At 48.3% G+C, this 14,618-nt stretch overlaps 1 protein-coding gene across 3 annotated transcripts in view; it reads left to right on the top strand.

The window, feature by feature from the left end:
* The window catches only part of dock6 (dedicator of cytokinesis 6), a 42,834-nt gene that overhangs the window by 8,202 nt on the left and 20,014 nt on the right, over nt 1-14,618 (top strand). For 2 of the 3 annotated variants that reach the window (XM_079746025.1, XM_079746024.1), the window contains exons 9-23: nt 536-685; nt 1,108-1,188; nt 1,636-1,792; nt 2,386-2,519; nt 3,160-3,253; nt 3,748-3,910; nt 8,626-8,743; nt 9,826-9,896; nt 10,017-10,155; nt 10,593-10,694; nt 11,223-11,309; nt 11,660-11,891; nt 12,333-12,497; nt 13,006-13,178; nt 14,283-14,384. In XM_079746025.1, the coding sequence (XP_079602151.1) occupies nt 536-685; nt 1,108-1,188; nt 1,636-1,792; nt 2,386-2,519; nt 3,160-3,253; nt 3,748-3,910; nt 8,626-8,743; nt 9,826-9,896; nt 10,017-10,155; nt 10,593-10,694; nt 11,223-11,309; nt 11,660-11,891; nt 12,333-12,497; nt 13,006-13,178; nt 14,283-14,384 (1,968 nt within the window). The remainder of the gene's footprint in view (nt 1-535; nt 686-1,107; nt 1,189-1,635; nt 1,793-2,385; nt 2,520-3,159; nt 3,254-3,747; nt 3,911-8,625; nt 8,744-9,825; nt 9,897-10,016; nt 10,156-10,592; nt 10,695-11,222; nt 11,310-11,659; nt 11,892-12,332; nt 12,498-13,005; nt 13,179-14,282; nt 14,385-14,618) is intronic. The other variant, XM_079746026.1, reaches the window with a different exon arrangement.

Genomic DNA, 14,618 nt, shown 5'->3' with positions numbered 1-14,618 from the left:
CCTTCCCTCTGTGTATCTCTCTCTCTCTCTCCCTCTCTCTCTCCTCCCTCTGTGTATCTCTCTCCCTCTCTCTCTCTCTCTCTCTCCCCCTCCTCTCTGTGTATCTCTCTCCCTCTCTCTCTCCCCCTCCTCTCTGTGTATCTCTCTCCCTCTCTCTCTCCCCCTCCTCTCTGTGTATCTCTCCCCCTCTCTCTCTCTCTCTCCCCCTCCTCTCTGTGTATCTCTCTCCCTCTCTCTCTCCCCCTCCTCTCTGTGTATCTCTCTCCCTCTCTGTCTCTCTCTCTCGGTCCCTCATGCCAAACCCTTTAAAGTAATGTCGAGCTCAGCTGCTCCTTTGCTCCCTCCCTGTGATTAAATTCCCTTTATTCTCAGAAGTGAGTGTTCTTGCAGGTTCAATCACTGAAGTCTCCAAACTGCATTAAAGCCCTCTTAACCCTGTGTGTTTCCAACTCACAGCCCTCCCTCTCACCCTACCCCTTGTTGTTGTTGTTGTTGTTGTTATCTAAGATCAATCCCCCCCCTCCTCTTCCCACAGATCTCAGAGGACTTCCACTTTGACCTCAACTCGGATCAGATGAAGGGCCTGCTGAAAGTCCACACCCCCAACACGGCCATCTCCACCATGGCCCGCTCCGCCATCTTCTCCATCACCTACCCCTCCGCCGATATCTTCCTGGTCATTAAGGTATGCTTTCAACGGCCCTGGACCACACAGACCAACAGGACTCCTCTTGAAACTCTGTGCGAGTGCTTGTGAGTGATACAGACAAAACGCTTTGTGAAATATCGGATGCTTTCTAAGTTGATTTAGGAGATGAAACATGAAACCTGCACAATGTCCACCGCAGCCTCCCCTTAGATTAGTTTTGTTCTTTCAACACCACATTTCACAACATTTTGAACCAAGGTCAAGGCTGCCTTCGGAACCGTTTCAGGCTCTTTCAAACTCCAAAGTATTGATGCTGTCCACACAAATGCGTGAATCAGGTTTAAATGGGAACGTCCTCCTATGTGCCGTCCATAGCGCACATGGATCTGTGAAACACTGATGGAATTGATTCGCGGTGACGTAACGCGGTGTCCGCTTGCCTGTGATCTCTCGTCCAGCTGGAGAAAGTGCTGCAGCAGGGTGACATCGGGGAATGCTGTGAGCCCTACATGGTGATGAAGGAGTCGGATTCGGCCAAGGTACGTAGGCGAGCAAGACACGGAAACACTTTCTTTTTATGTATCTGTAAAGAAAACTGCCGGGGCAGTGCTGAAACTTGGCAGCAGGACGTGCACAATCGCTGCCAGGTAGGTCTCGTCTGGGCACGAGGGGTTACTCAATTCTGTCTGCCGCACTTTGCAATATTTGCAGTTCTCCCTTAGCTGTGCACTGTGCCAGCTTTTTTTTCTCCAGCTTTTTTTGGTCTCTGATAAGTGACTTAAAGTCACATTTCCCTATTATGTAAATGACCAAAAAAAGTATATTCTGAACCAGTAATGGTTCAGAATATATATTCTCAAAGGTTATATGGTTTTAGTCTTTGTAATAACGTTGGAGGGACGATGACAGCACGTGCCCTTTTCTCAGAGACGTCCCCAGAGGATTCATTGTCCCTTAATCCTCCACTCCTCCGGTCCCTTGTGCAGCACAAGGAGAAGCTGGAGAAGCTGCGCTCGCAGGCGGAGCAGTCGTGCGCCCGTCTGGGCCGCTTCCGCATGCCCTTCGCCTGGACCGCCATCCACCTGCTCAACATCGTCAGCAGCGTGGGCGGACTGGACCGCACCGACCCCGACTCGGACTCCGGTAACCCGCCCCCGGCCTCCCATCGTCTCCATGGCTCGTTGTTTTGCGGTTGTGTTAATAACATGTATATGCGTAAGAGCTTTGTCTCGGGGACACAAAGACACAAAATATGCAAAGACATAAAATATACAAATTTCCACTGGACGGTGATTCAAAATTCAAAAAGTATATAAAACAGTAAACAGGAAAAGAAAGGAATCGATAGGATGCAAAGGGTGTTAAAGAGGACATCTTATACCACCAGGTGTGAGTGTGATAGCCATTGCAAGCCGCCTCACAGGTGGGCGTGTCCACCTAGATGTGTGCTGGATGGATCAGTATACCAGCCTAACCAGTGGACTGTAGCAAACGTTGCTCATCTATCAGTCATACATCTAGGTGGACATGCCCACTTGTGATGTCAGAAGAGGCTGATATTCGAAACGGCTTGTAACGGCTGATCACACTCACACCTGGTGGTACGATATGTCACCTTTAAGATATGGTATCTTTTTATATCCAAAGTGACATCATTGCAGTATTTGCACAGAGATGAAGCTCATGGCTCTTCTGTCGTTTGACGTGACCTCGTTTTTTCTCTCCCGCCACGCCAGAGAAAAAAAGCCACAGCGGCACGTGGAACGAGAGGAAGAAGAAGGGCTTTGAGCGCATGAGCGTGGGGGAGGACATGTGCAACTTTGCCACCTTCCGGCCGGCGACACTGACCGTCACCAACTTCTTCAAGCAGGTCAGAGCCGCGGGGGGGGGGGGGGGGGGGGCAACAGGGTGTCCTGGCTTCACAGATGATGAACTGTGTGTGTTGTGCCCCCTCGCCGTCTCCTTGGCAACAGTTTGGTACACTGCGGCTTGTCTCTGTTTGTCAATTTAGTTTTTTCGTTCAGTACTTTTTCGAACGAGCGCGTTTCTGCTCGTTTTTGGCATGAGCTGTTTATACTTATAATCAGCATAGCAATAGACCCTTTACACAGAGGCGTCGTTGCAGAATAAACACAGGTGTCGCTCTTAGCGCTGATTATAATTATGGGTCTGCTACTATATGTAGACTAAACTAGTGGATATGGTTGTACCCCTGACCTGGTACATCAAAAGGAGCAGACCATAAATACGTATTATGTCCTACGATGACACTACATGATTTAAATATTGTTTTTAAAAAAAAAGTTATCAAATGTTTTGTAAATCCGTTACAATATAAGGGATTGAAAATGCATTTAACAGTGTCAAAACGCTTCTACAGTTGGTACAGTCTACATTATTTTGCTTCCAGCAGAAAGCTTATCTTTTTTTAAATGCAGCGAAAAGAGCAATCTGAAAGGTTCTTCCATGTTTTGTGCAAGCAATGAACCTGGTCGTCTGTCCGTGTGTAGGAAGGAGACAGACTGAGCGATGAAGATCTGTACAAGTTTTTGGCCGACATGCGCCGACCTTCTTCTGTTCTTCGACGACTCAGGCCTGTCACGGGTTAGCACACACCACACGCACATGCACACACACATGCACACAGAGACAAGTAATGTGTACACAAAGACAATTCATGTACAAAGACCTTTATTTTAAAGGAGAAATCCGTTGTAAAATAGATTTGGGATATGTTTGGTATGATAACGAGTTGGAATGTTCGTTTTGGAGCACGAAAAACGCATATAGACGAATTCTTCAGTTGGCTATTTTTAGCAAAACGCTATAAACTTAGAACGATAGGGGCATGTGTTATGGTAAAAACTAAATCACTATTTTAAAGCACTTAAAAGGCTAGAAGTAGCCCAACACTTCGGGCTACTAGGTGTACAGGTGTAAAAAAAGAAAGAGTATAAGCATATCCCATACAGAAAATCCGAACAGCCAAAACATATATTCTCACATTCAGAAAAAGTGACCACAAAGTATTCACAACTTTGTGATGCCTCTCTCTCTCTCTCTGTGTGTTTCCCTCCCTCTACACTTGCGTCTCTCAGCCCAGCTGAAGATCGACATCTCCCCCGCGCCCGACTCCCCTCACTACTGTCTGTCCCCTGAGCTGTTGCACGTCAAGCCCTACCCGGACCCCCGTGTCCGGCCCACCAAGGACGTACTGGAGTTCCCCGCGCGCTACGTGTACACGCCCCACACCACCTACAGGTAGCCAGCACCGGCGGTCCGGCACCATATAACCTTATAATCGTACCATATAATCCTAACCCATATTGCTTCATTCCTATGCCACCATTGTCTCATTCATTCATAGTCACGCTCTTTAATTCACTCCGATACATTCATACATGCTCACTGTGGTCATGTTGGTGGTTTTGAGTGAAGGTTTGTCTTTAAAACTTAAATTTCAATACTTTTTACCAGAGCACCACATGAAAAACAGTTTTTCTTTAAATAAACGGTTAAAGCTACTCGCATAAAATAATCACAGTATTTACACATATTTACACATGCAAAGCATCAGGCTTTGAAGCCTTTATACAATGCTCCATCAAAGTGTTGTCGTTGTTGTTGAGGCGATGGTGCTTCACTTAGTCTGGCAGCCCCGCAGACTTCCTGCCCAGCTAATGGTCCTCTTCGCTCTGAGATAAAGACAGGGTCGTGGTAAACACACTACAACAAGAGATGCCACATTAAGCTGTTGGCTTTGTGGTTTTGGAAAAGGCTGACCCACCATTTGCAGGAGTCTGGAGAGCTGCCGGTTCTGCCCGTCCAGCAACTCTTCCTGGTACTTGGTGAAAAGCTGGAGCAACCTCAGGATGTATGAGTGTTCGCTTGTCTTCTCCTTAGAAACGGAAACAAAAGTGTGAGGTGTTGGTTTGGCCTTTTTCACGCATGGCTTTTACAGAAATGGTGGTTGTTGGAAGTTTTAAAAGTAGTGCGTCATTTCTGGAGAAATAATTGGAACAAAAATAATTGTTGTAAGCGTAAAATAAAAAGACACTTGTTTCACGGGAGAGTTATAGCACCACACCCAAAGCTGTAGTTTATATCCCTGTATACTGTAGGCCCATACAGCATTCATATTCAGGCTGCTTAATTCTAAGTCATAATCATACAATCTAAGGGCTAGAGCCCACTGAGCCACGCCCAGCGCTGCCTGTACCTGTAGATGTTTGATGTGGCTGGCGATGTTGACGCCCAGGTACTCCTCCACGCTCCCAACTCTGGTCCATAGCTCCTGGACCTCCCAGTCCACCCGGGCCAGAGTGTCTTGAGTCTCCCTGCTCTGGGCCTTCACCCCGGCCATCTGGAGCTGTCAAAAGAAGCATCTGCCCACTTAATCCACCTCCTCCTCCTCCTCCTCCTCCTCCTCTTCGTCCTCCACCTCCTCCTCCCACCACCGCACACAGTGCAGCTGGCAGCTGCCTACGCTACAATATGACACACACACACACACACACACACACACACACACACACACACACACACACACACACACACACACACACACACACACACAGCGTGGCTTTCTACTGCCATCCTGACACACGCATACATACACGCACAAACACACAGGGTGGCTTTTAACTGCCATTCTGACACACAAACTTGGCATGGCTTCCTACTGACATTGTGACACACACACGCACACACACATACACATTGCTCGGATCCAGCATTTTTTCAACAAACACATCCAATAGAACGAACTACGTGGATGATTTAAAAAAACAACAAAAAAACAAAAAAAACAATGCAAATGGCCTCCCGCAGCCTCATTGTGTATTCCCATCTCACACACACACTTTGTTGTTTGTTTTGCATTTTGGCAGAGGAGGAAAATGTCTGCTTGATTATGTGTGTTCAGCTGTGGCGCGCCTCCATGCCCGGCAGCCCAGAGAGATAGGGGGTTCGGGGGTGGGGGGTCTGCGATTATACTGTAGGATCTCGGCCACTTGGCACCGCGCCTGCGCCTCGCAGCCGTTGCTCGAAGCGGTTCCACCGGTTGACAATAGGAGCCGTACTGCTATCTGGCGTCTGTGAGTTCCCATCAAGGACGGGCTCTGTAGGGTAGTCGCTCTCACCGCAGGATTCAGGCCGCGGTCACGCGGTTATCAGATGAAATGGGAGAGCGGGAACGAAGAGGGCGTTTGTCATTTTTGAGTTTCCGTTTATCTGTCCGTTTCGGAATGGGGAATGAGGCACGGCACGGCGGTGATGTTTTTCGCGCAAGCCGCAGGTGGATAAAATCTTTGCAGGCGAAGCCACAGCCTTTAAAAGCCCTTTGGAAACGTCCAAAGGATATCTACTCCTATAGCGCTCCGACAAATGTTAGCATTCCATTTTTGCGTTTTGTGTTTAAAGTCCAACCTTTTGTAAAAAAAGAAAACAAGCAAAAATACATGCATGCTTTCTCTCCTTCATCCTCAGTCAATCACTTTTAGGGACACGTAACTCTAGTCTCTCGCTGTGCGACCTCACCCTTAAGGGCTGATTATGGTCCCCTGTTCCCCCAACGCAATGACCACGCAGACGCTTCGACGCAGTCGTAAACATTTATGGTTCTGCGTCGGGTTTTAGTAAGCGGACCAATCACAGCCCTTGCTGCTGCGTCGCCTCGACGGAAGGTTACGATTTTTGGGGGGCGCACATCGGGTCCTTGCGGTGGACGCAAGGAGGGTCCGCAAGGACGTAAGGGGTCGGTGACCCCCTTGCGTTGCGTGAACGTTAGACCATAAAGAGCCCTTTAAAGGTGACATATTTTACCACAAGGTGTGAGTGTGATTAGGCATTACAAGCCGTTTTGAATATCTGCCTCTTCTGACATCACAAGTGGGCGTGTCCACCTAGATGTGTGCTGGATAGATCAGTCTATCAGCCTACCCAGGGGACTGTAGTTGCTCATCAATCATCATACATCTAGGTGGGCACGCCCCCTTGTGATGTCGGAAGTGGCAGATTTGCGAAAACGGCTTGTAACGGCTAATCACACTCGCACCTGGTGGTATGACATGTCACCTTTTTAAAGCAACGCCACAATGCTCCCCTTACATAGGCTCCTCACCTGTAGCTGGTGCAGCTCTCCTTTAGCCCCCTGCTGGGCGGAGGACGCCCTCCGTGCCTCCTCCAGCAGCAGCAACAGCCAGTCGTCGTGGGCCAACAGCGAGCGACCGATCGCGTCCATCTTGCTCCCGGTGTTGTCCGTCACCCGGCCGAGCGCATCGGTCATCTGGATCACGCCGAATGCCAGCACGTTCACATCCTCCTTTGACGCGGCGTTCCCGGCCCCGGCCGCTGTCTCGCGCTCTTGCACGGGGGCCGCGTAGCTCCCGGACAGGAAGACGGCAGAAAAACAAACCAGATGCCACCAAGTGCTCTGAGGCGGTTTCATGTTACGCATCTTACGTCCTTCTCTGGCTCAGAAGCCCTGGGATTGTTGTTGTTGTTGTTGTTGTTGTGGTTGTTGTTGTTATTGTGTCGGTGTTGAAACTGCAGCACTTCTTTATGCACTGCTTTGTGCACTGCAGTAACCTACAACACTATTTGTCACTTTGAGGAGTCACAGTTTTTGCAGTGCTTTTCCAGTGCTCTAAAGAGTGGTTTCCTGACCGTCAGTTTTTCAGGAGTTTGTTTCGATTTTGCTTGTGCGTGCCCCTTTTTATGGATGGGATCTATTGGTTTTCGATGCGCAACTCCATAGTGAAATATTAACTCGGCTGGTGTCCAACCAGAGGTGTTTGTACTCTTCGCGACCCTGGTTCGAGGTACTGCCCCCTTCGATGGGTCACTTTCTGCCCTTGTAACCCCATACACAGCCCCATCCCCTGCAATAATTTGTGCATAATAATAAAGTAATTCCCTTATGATCATGTGGACGACTTCAACTCTTTAATTCCTATTTTCGAATAAAATATCGATGACAATTGAGTAATAAATACCGACCACCATACATGCTCGTCTCGTGAGTCATCAGCTGTTCCTCGATGACATCATAGGATCAGCCGTTGTAAAATGGGTGAACTAGGGTTACCTCCTGTGTTTGACTTGGACAGACGGTGAGGTCGTGCTCACCGTGCCATGCAGAGGGTCAGCCGTCGCTCTCGTGATCCCATACGGGGACAAAATCAGTATGGCTTTTGGCTTTCTTCTCTGGTGCCCATGCCTATTTTGGGAATGGAAAGACCAATGGAGTGTTTTGGCTCTTTCTTCAAAAATTCACAGTTGTGTAGATTTGTGGTTGAAATGGAGCTGGTGAAATCCGCACTCCCCAGGGAATAAGAATTCGGTTTCCTTTTTTTATCTAACAAGCAGCTTTGATATTTGATATTTGATAACTAGGGCTTCAAGACACGATACATAATTAAGCAATGTTTAGCATGTTGTTGGTTTTGTTTTATCGATTGGGTGAAGGTTATTTTCTGTGGATATGGAGTTTTAACCTTATATCAATATAACCTTTAGAGCATGTACACCTGGTATGACACTGTGCCCTGTGTAGGGCGATTTGGCCTAAATGCTGCTTATGCATGCCACAGACTTTAAGAAAACTATACGCACTCACTCTCTCTTTTTAGTGCATGCTGCCATGTTTTTTTTAGTTTTTTTTATAATCGATGTACTTTTGAAAAAATCGCCCTAAACTATTCATTCGATTTACGATAAAAAATAGATCAATCGCCCAGCTCTAAGTGATACTCAGATGAATTATTGTGTCAGTCAACCAAGTGTTTGGATTGGTGTGCATAATGTAATTACCAGTTACCATGTAATTACCAATCACTGCATTTATGTCTCAAGCTAGTTAAATGCCTTTCTGTCCACCAACAAGTCCAACCTCTCTCTCTCTCTCTCTCTCTCTCTCTCTCTCTCTCTCTCTCTCTCTCTCTCTCTCTCTCTCTCTCTCTCTCTCTCTCTCTCAGGAACCTGCTGTACGTGTACCCACAGAGCCTGAACTTCAACAGTCGTCAGGGCTCGGTGCGCAACATTGCGGTGAAGGTTCAGTTCATGGCAGGGGAAGATCCCAGCCTGGCCATGCCTGTGAGTTACTGCCCCCCACACACGCGCACACACCTGGCAGGGCTCTCAGGACAATGGCATCCCTCTCCTACAAGGACACTGCCAGAGGCCTGAAATACAATGTGCTGTGCTGAGGTTTCTGCGTGCACCACCAGTTCTTTACGAGCTGCCGCTGCGTTATGTAAAGCCACACCACTACCACCCCCACTGATTGAAAAAGCTGCCTTACGCCGCAATGGTCTGAGGAATTTCTCTGAGGGAAACGTATGCATGCATTGTTATGATATACTTCCACCCACCAAGGTGCTTGCGTGACAGCAGTTTGTGGGGGTTGAAGTTACATTTTTTTGGTATAGCTTTGCAGCATAGCATACGTTTTCACATGCGTATTAACTCCGGACAATGTCCAGAGAATTAGTTCCAGAAATTGTCCTGTTTTGCCCTTTCATGCAACAAGAGTATGTCTGTGTCAGATGTGTTGACACATACCGGACGTACTATGTTTGGTTTATGCGAGGGATTGAGCATGGGTGCACCATGCAAGAGGCAGGACAATGCGGAAATCTCAGTGTTTTGTTCATACCACAACTAAGATGGCGCATGAGACTACGTGCTCATCCGTAATGATGTGTGTTTTTGCCTTGATATCAATATTGCATGTATTCGGACATGTCAGTCACATGTATACGTCGTCAACACTCACTGGGAATTCTTTGCATGTACTGCCCCCTACTGTACCGGAGGATATAGGACAGGATCTAGTCCGGACCATGACCTGAACTTTTCACACATGGCCTCAATTACACACACTTTGGACTAATCTGTTTTATGACCAGTTCAACTGATTTATACACATTCTCATCTCCAGCTCCCCCGGGTAATGTCTAGATCAGTTCAAGGTGTAACAGATTTATTGGGGCCAAACTTCTCATGTCGTAAATTCTGGCATGAGCAAACCCTGCTCAAATTTATTGTAGTCGCTGCAACAACAAATGTATTAATTATTAATTATTATTAATTATTCAGTTACCAAAGTTAGAATATTCAAACATTGCTAAGGCCCAGGGTGACTCACCTTCAATTTTTGCTCGCAATCTTGCCAGGTGATCTTCGGGAAGTCCAGCTGTGCAGAGTTCATGAAGGAGGCGTACACGCCCATCATCTACCACAACAAGTGAGACCCCCCCCTGTCATTGCCTCCATCTCCGTCAGACTCTCTCTACCCCGTGTCTCTCCTCCTCCTCCTCCGCCCCCTCCCTCTAACCCCGCCGGGTGTCCCTCCCGTGCCCCCAAGGTCCCCCGAGTTCTACGAGGAGACCAAGATGAAGATTCCCGCCAACCTGACGGACAACCACCACCTGCTGTTCACCTTCTACCACATCAGCTGCCAGCCCAAGCAGAACACCCCCCTGGAGACCCCCGTGGGCTACACCGTGAGTACCCCTCGGCTCCTCCACCCCAGCTCTCCTAGGAAGGACCGACCACAACACAAGTGCATTAAATATGGATTTTGATCTTTAAAGTGGCAATCTCTGAAGATTTTCATGTAAAGGAAAATCTTCTATCGCTGAATGACGTAACACAATGGTGATTGAGATTATCGGCCAATGATGAAAGCCCTTGTATTCGCAGTATTAGGAATGTTATGAACAGGTTTGTCTCGCTGGGTTTGTGATCGCTTATCACCGAAGCTGCCCTCCAAAAAAAACAAAAACGGAAATCTTGAATATGAATGTCTATATATCGGACTATTTTTGAGTAATTTATTGAATTTATAACTGTAAAAAGCGGATCCAAAATGGCGGCATATGCCGGTGCCCCTGCCTGCTTGTGGTGGCTGTGCTCAGAGTGTATGTGTGATCCCCCACAGTGGATCCCCCTGATGCAACATGGCCGCCTGCGCACCGGCTCCTTCAGTCTGCCCGTCTCTGTGGAGAAGCCCCCGCCCAGCTACTCCGTCCTCACCCCAGACGTAAGTAGTAGTAGTAGTAGTACTGGTAGTGGTAGTGTATACTCTAGTAGCGTCATTTAATTTTGTCATTACAAATATTTAAAACCTTGTATAATATCCTAGAGTACATATTATTTTCTCATAATTAATTTCTGTCATGATCTGAGGAAGTATCACACTCCTAGTGTAAACACAATGGCAATAAAAAATGATTGGTTAGTGTGTTACTATTTAGTCATTTACGGATTCATGGCTTTTATCCGAAGCGACTGGAGGAGGGAGGGCTGTCCTGCCTGCCTGTCTCCAGGCAGACTGCAGACATTGACTCCCGAACCAGAACTGACCTTCCCCTTTAATTATCCCTCGGCCCCTTAGTAAATGACAGAGGGATATAGCTGTGTTGTTTATGGCAGTCGACCGTAGTGGGAGTGTGTGTGTGTGTGTGTGTGTGTGTGTGTGTGTGTGTGTGTGTGTGTGTGTGTGTGTGTGTGTGTGTGTGTGTGTGTGTGTGTGTGTGTGTGTGCTGAACGTCTCCTCTCTGCATGGCAGGTCCAGCTACCTGGCATGAAGTGGGTGGATAACCACAAGGGCGTGTTCAATGTGGTGGTGACTGCTGCCTCCTCTGTTCACACACAGGTAAAACACGTATGCATTCCCACACACACACACACACACACACACACATGCACATGCACACATGAACACATGCGCATACACACAAACACGCACATACACATACATACACAATCACACTCGGGTCAATAAAAAAAAAAACACACATGCGCATACGCTCTCTCACACTCGGGTCAATAAATAAGAAGCGCACACACACCACCCACTCAGCTAAATAAAGGTCGATAAAACACACAGGCGCACACTTTGGGGTAAAAACAAAACAACACGGCCCACATGCGCACACCCACCCACACACAAACACACAGTCCCAGCCCATGCTGCTCTTCCTCCCTTCCCCCCCTTTGAACCAGGACCCCCACCTGGACAAGTTCTTCACCCTGGTGTACGTGCTGGAGGAGTACTCGTTCCCCTTCCGCCTGAAGGACGTCATCATCACGGAGGCCAACATGGAGGGCGAGCTGAAGGCCAGCATGGCGGCGCTCCGCGGTGCCCTGCTGGACACCTGCGTGCGCTTCCTGCACCAGCTGCTCAGCAAGCTCATCCTGCTCATCGTGTACCCGCCCGTCATCGCCGGCCAGATCGGTTGGGGCTCTTGCTTCTTCGTGGTGTTTCGGTTTTACTTTAAATGGGTTCAATTGAATTGTGTCCATTTAAAGAAAAAAATTCCACCACAACAATAAAGCAGCTTAGCAAAGCACCGCTTTGCTAAGCTGCTTTATTATTGTGGTGGAAATTTTCTTTAAAAGGATTACATTGAATTTAATAGACACGTCGCTGGTCTCACTTGCAAAAATAAGCCTACTCGCCTTGCCTATCATCTGTGTTTTTCAGAGCTACTCTGCACTCTGACCCGGTGTATTGTTTTTCGAACTAGGTCGAGCTGCACTCCCTAGCCGTTCTTATCTCGATCGTATGCTTTAACTGCAACTTCCACCGCATCCACTCAGTATAAAGCTAACGATGACTCTCGTTTAAAGCGAGATGCGTAAGTGGCTCCGCCCTCATCCCTCCCTGTCTCCGCAGTCAACCTGGGCCGGGCGGCGTTCGAGGCCATGACGCTGCTGGTCAATCAGATCCACAAGAACCTGGAGGGAAACCAGGACCAGCACGGCCGCAACAACCTGCTGGCTTCCTACATCCACTACTGCTTCCACCTGCCCACCGTCGAGCCAAGCATGCCCCCCACAAGTGAGGGGTTTGAATTATTTTTGTGGCTTTCAAGTGCGAATTTGACAACCACAGGATGTATTATATTATACATACCGGCAATATTGGACCAAATCACAAAAATAAGGATATCAATTACTGCCAAATAGTGTTGTGTTGTTGGTTGTATTAGTGGCACAAAATGCTCAACTGTCAGAAAGAAGATCTAGCTGGAGGTTGGGCTGTAATTGGCAACAGGAAGGAAATCTATCTGGCGGCGGGGGATTTATGGGCAAACAGGAAGTAGTGGTGCCTGGGGGCGGGCTTTAATGGGCAAACAGGAAGTCGATATGCCCGGAGGCGGGTTTTTCATGGGTAACTCAAGGTAGATCTGTTTGGAGGCGGGGCTTCCATCACCAAACCGGAAGTACAACCGGTGACGGATGCAGGGTTTCACCCCGAGCAGTTTAGAAGCGAGGGCCGGCAGGGATCCTTTCAACACCTTATCCCCTTCTTCTCCTTCCCCCCCCCCTCCTCTCCACTGGAGCAGCTGGCACACCGCCCTATGAGCTGCCCATCCAGTACGCCACGCTGTCCAGGGCCACCGGCCGGCCCAGCAGCCTGCACCTGTCCCGCTCCAAGAGCATCAGCAACTCCAACCCCGACCTCGCCACCAGCCCGGCCAGCCCCGACCAGGAGGTGCAGAGGATCATCGGCAGCAAGGTAAGCAGGGGGTACCTCCCCTCCGTTGAGGCTGGATGTTGTCATGGGGATACTGTTTACTTTTCAGAGTTGTATGAAGCAATCATGTGTGATAGGGAGAGCCCACATGCACATAAGTCAATGTTAATCGGTCGATTTTATAAACCGTTGTTAATGGATTTTATTTAAAAAGAAAATCCAGTTATCTGTTCAAATCAACAGATAACTGGATCATCTTTCAATGCACTTTTTCATTTGAAACATGTTGTGGTTTGGTGTTTTCTGTTATATTGCACCGAAAGATCTGTGAACGTAAACGTACTACTTATTAACGATTATATATTTCAGATACTACTTATTGTTAGCCATGGATTCTTTCATTGGATAATCAACAGTGTTTTGAACATAAAATGTATTGGATTTGAATGACTTGTAAAGCAGTTTAATCTGGCATCTGTTTCAGGAGATAGAAAGAGGAGCGGCAAAGAGATACCAAAGATCTTGAGACCGTACCCCCCCATTCCTGTACATACTGTTCACACAATGCCTTGTTTGTTTCAGCTGAGGGAGAAAGAGTGGAAAAAAGAGCGTAACATAACGTGGTTTAAAACTGGTGTGTTGACGTCGCCATTCGCTATCTTTAGTAGCAGAGTTTTACAATCAGCACAATGGCATCGTTGTCCCGTACCTCCCCTGGTTGGATGTTGTGGCTACTCAAACTCCAGCAGCCGTCTCTGGAGCTGAGCTTGTTTGGGTGTTTTGTAAGAAAATATGCTTATCTTGGGATGCGGGGACCACTGCCGATGGATAGGTTCTCTGCTGAGGCTGTTTTACTACTGTGTGTGTGTGTGTTCCTTGTTGCTTCTCCTCCTTGCTTCCCCTTTGCCCCCCCCCCCCCCCCCCCCCCTCTTTCCCTCCGGATCAAACTACCCTGATATATTCTCTTTCTCCTCACTTTCTCCCTCCTTTTTCCTGCGCTGTGTGTGTGTGTGTGTGTGTGTCTATGTTTGTGTGTGCATGTGCATGTGATTGGGTCTGTGTGTGTGTGTGTGTGTGTGTGTGTGTGTGTGTGTGTGTGTGTGTGTGTGTGTGTGTGTGTGTGTGTGTGTGTGTTCGCGGTGGCAGGGCATAGACCGCTCCCATTCTTGGGTAAATTCTGCTTATGGTCCCGGGGGCCCCCGATCGGTGCTCCGTCGGAATCCCAACTCCAGCTGTGATCTCAAGCAGGTGCCTCTCCTCCTCCTCCACCTCCATTAACCTCTCCATCCATCACCTCCATCACCATCCACTGCAATGCATGTCGCCTGTCAGCTCCCGCTGCCATCTCTCCTCCCGTTCCGTCCGCTTCGTTCCTGTCTGCTTGTCAAAGCCTTTTTAAAATATTATCCAGGGCTGTGCTGTGCTCCACTTTGACGGTGGTGCTCCTTGCTCTGGGCTCTATTCGCCCGCCTGCGGGGCTTC

Source organism: Pollachius pollachius, assembly GCF_949987615.1.
Source record: "Pollachius pollachius genome assembly, chromosome: 11".
NCBI lineage: Eukaryota > Metazoa > Chordata > Actinopteri > Gadiformes > Gadidae > Pollachius > Pollachius pollachius.
The sequence above is the reverse complement of the archived record's forward strand: the minus strand, read 5'-3'. Positions and strand labels throughout refer to the sequence as shown.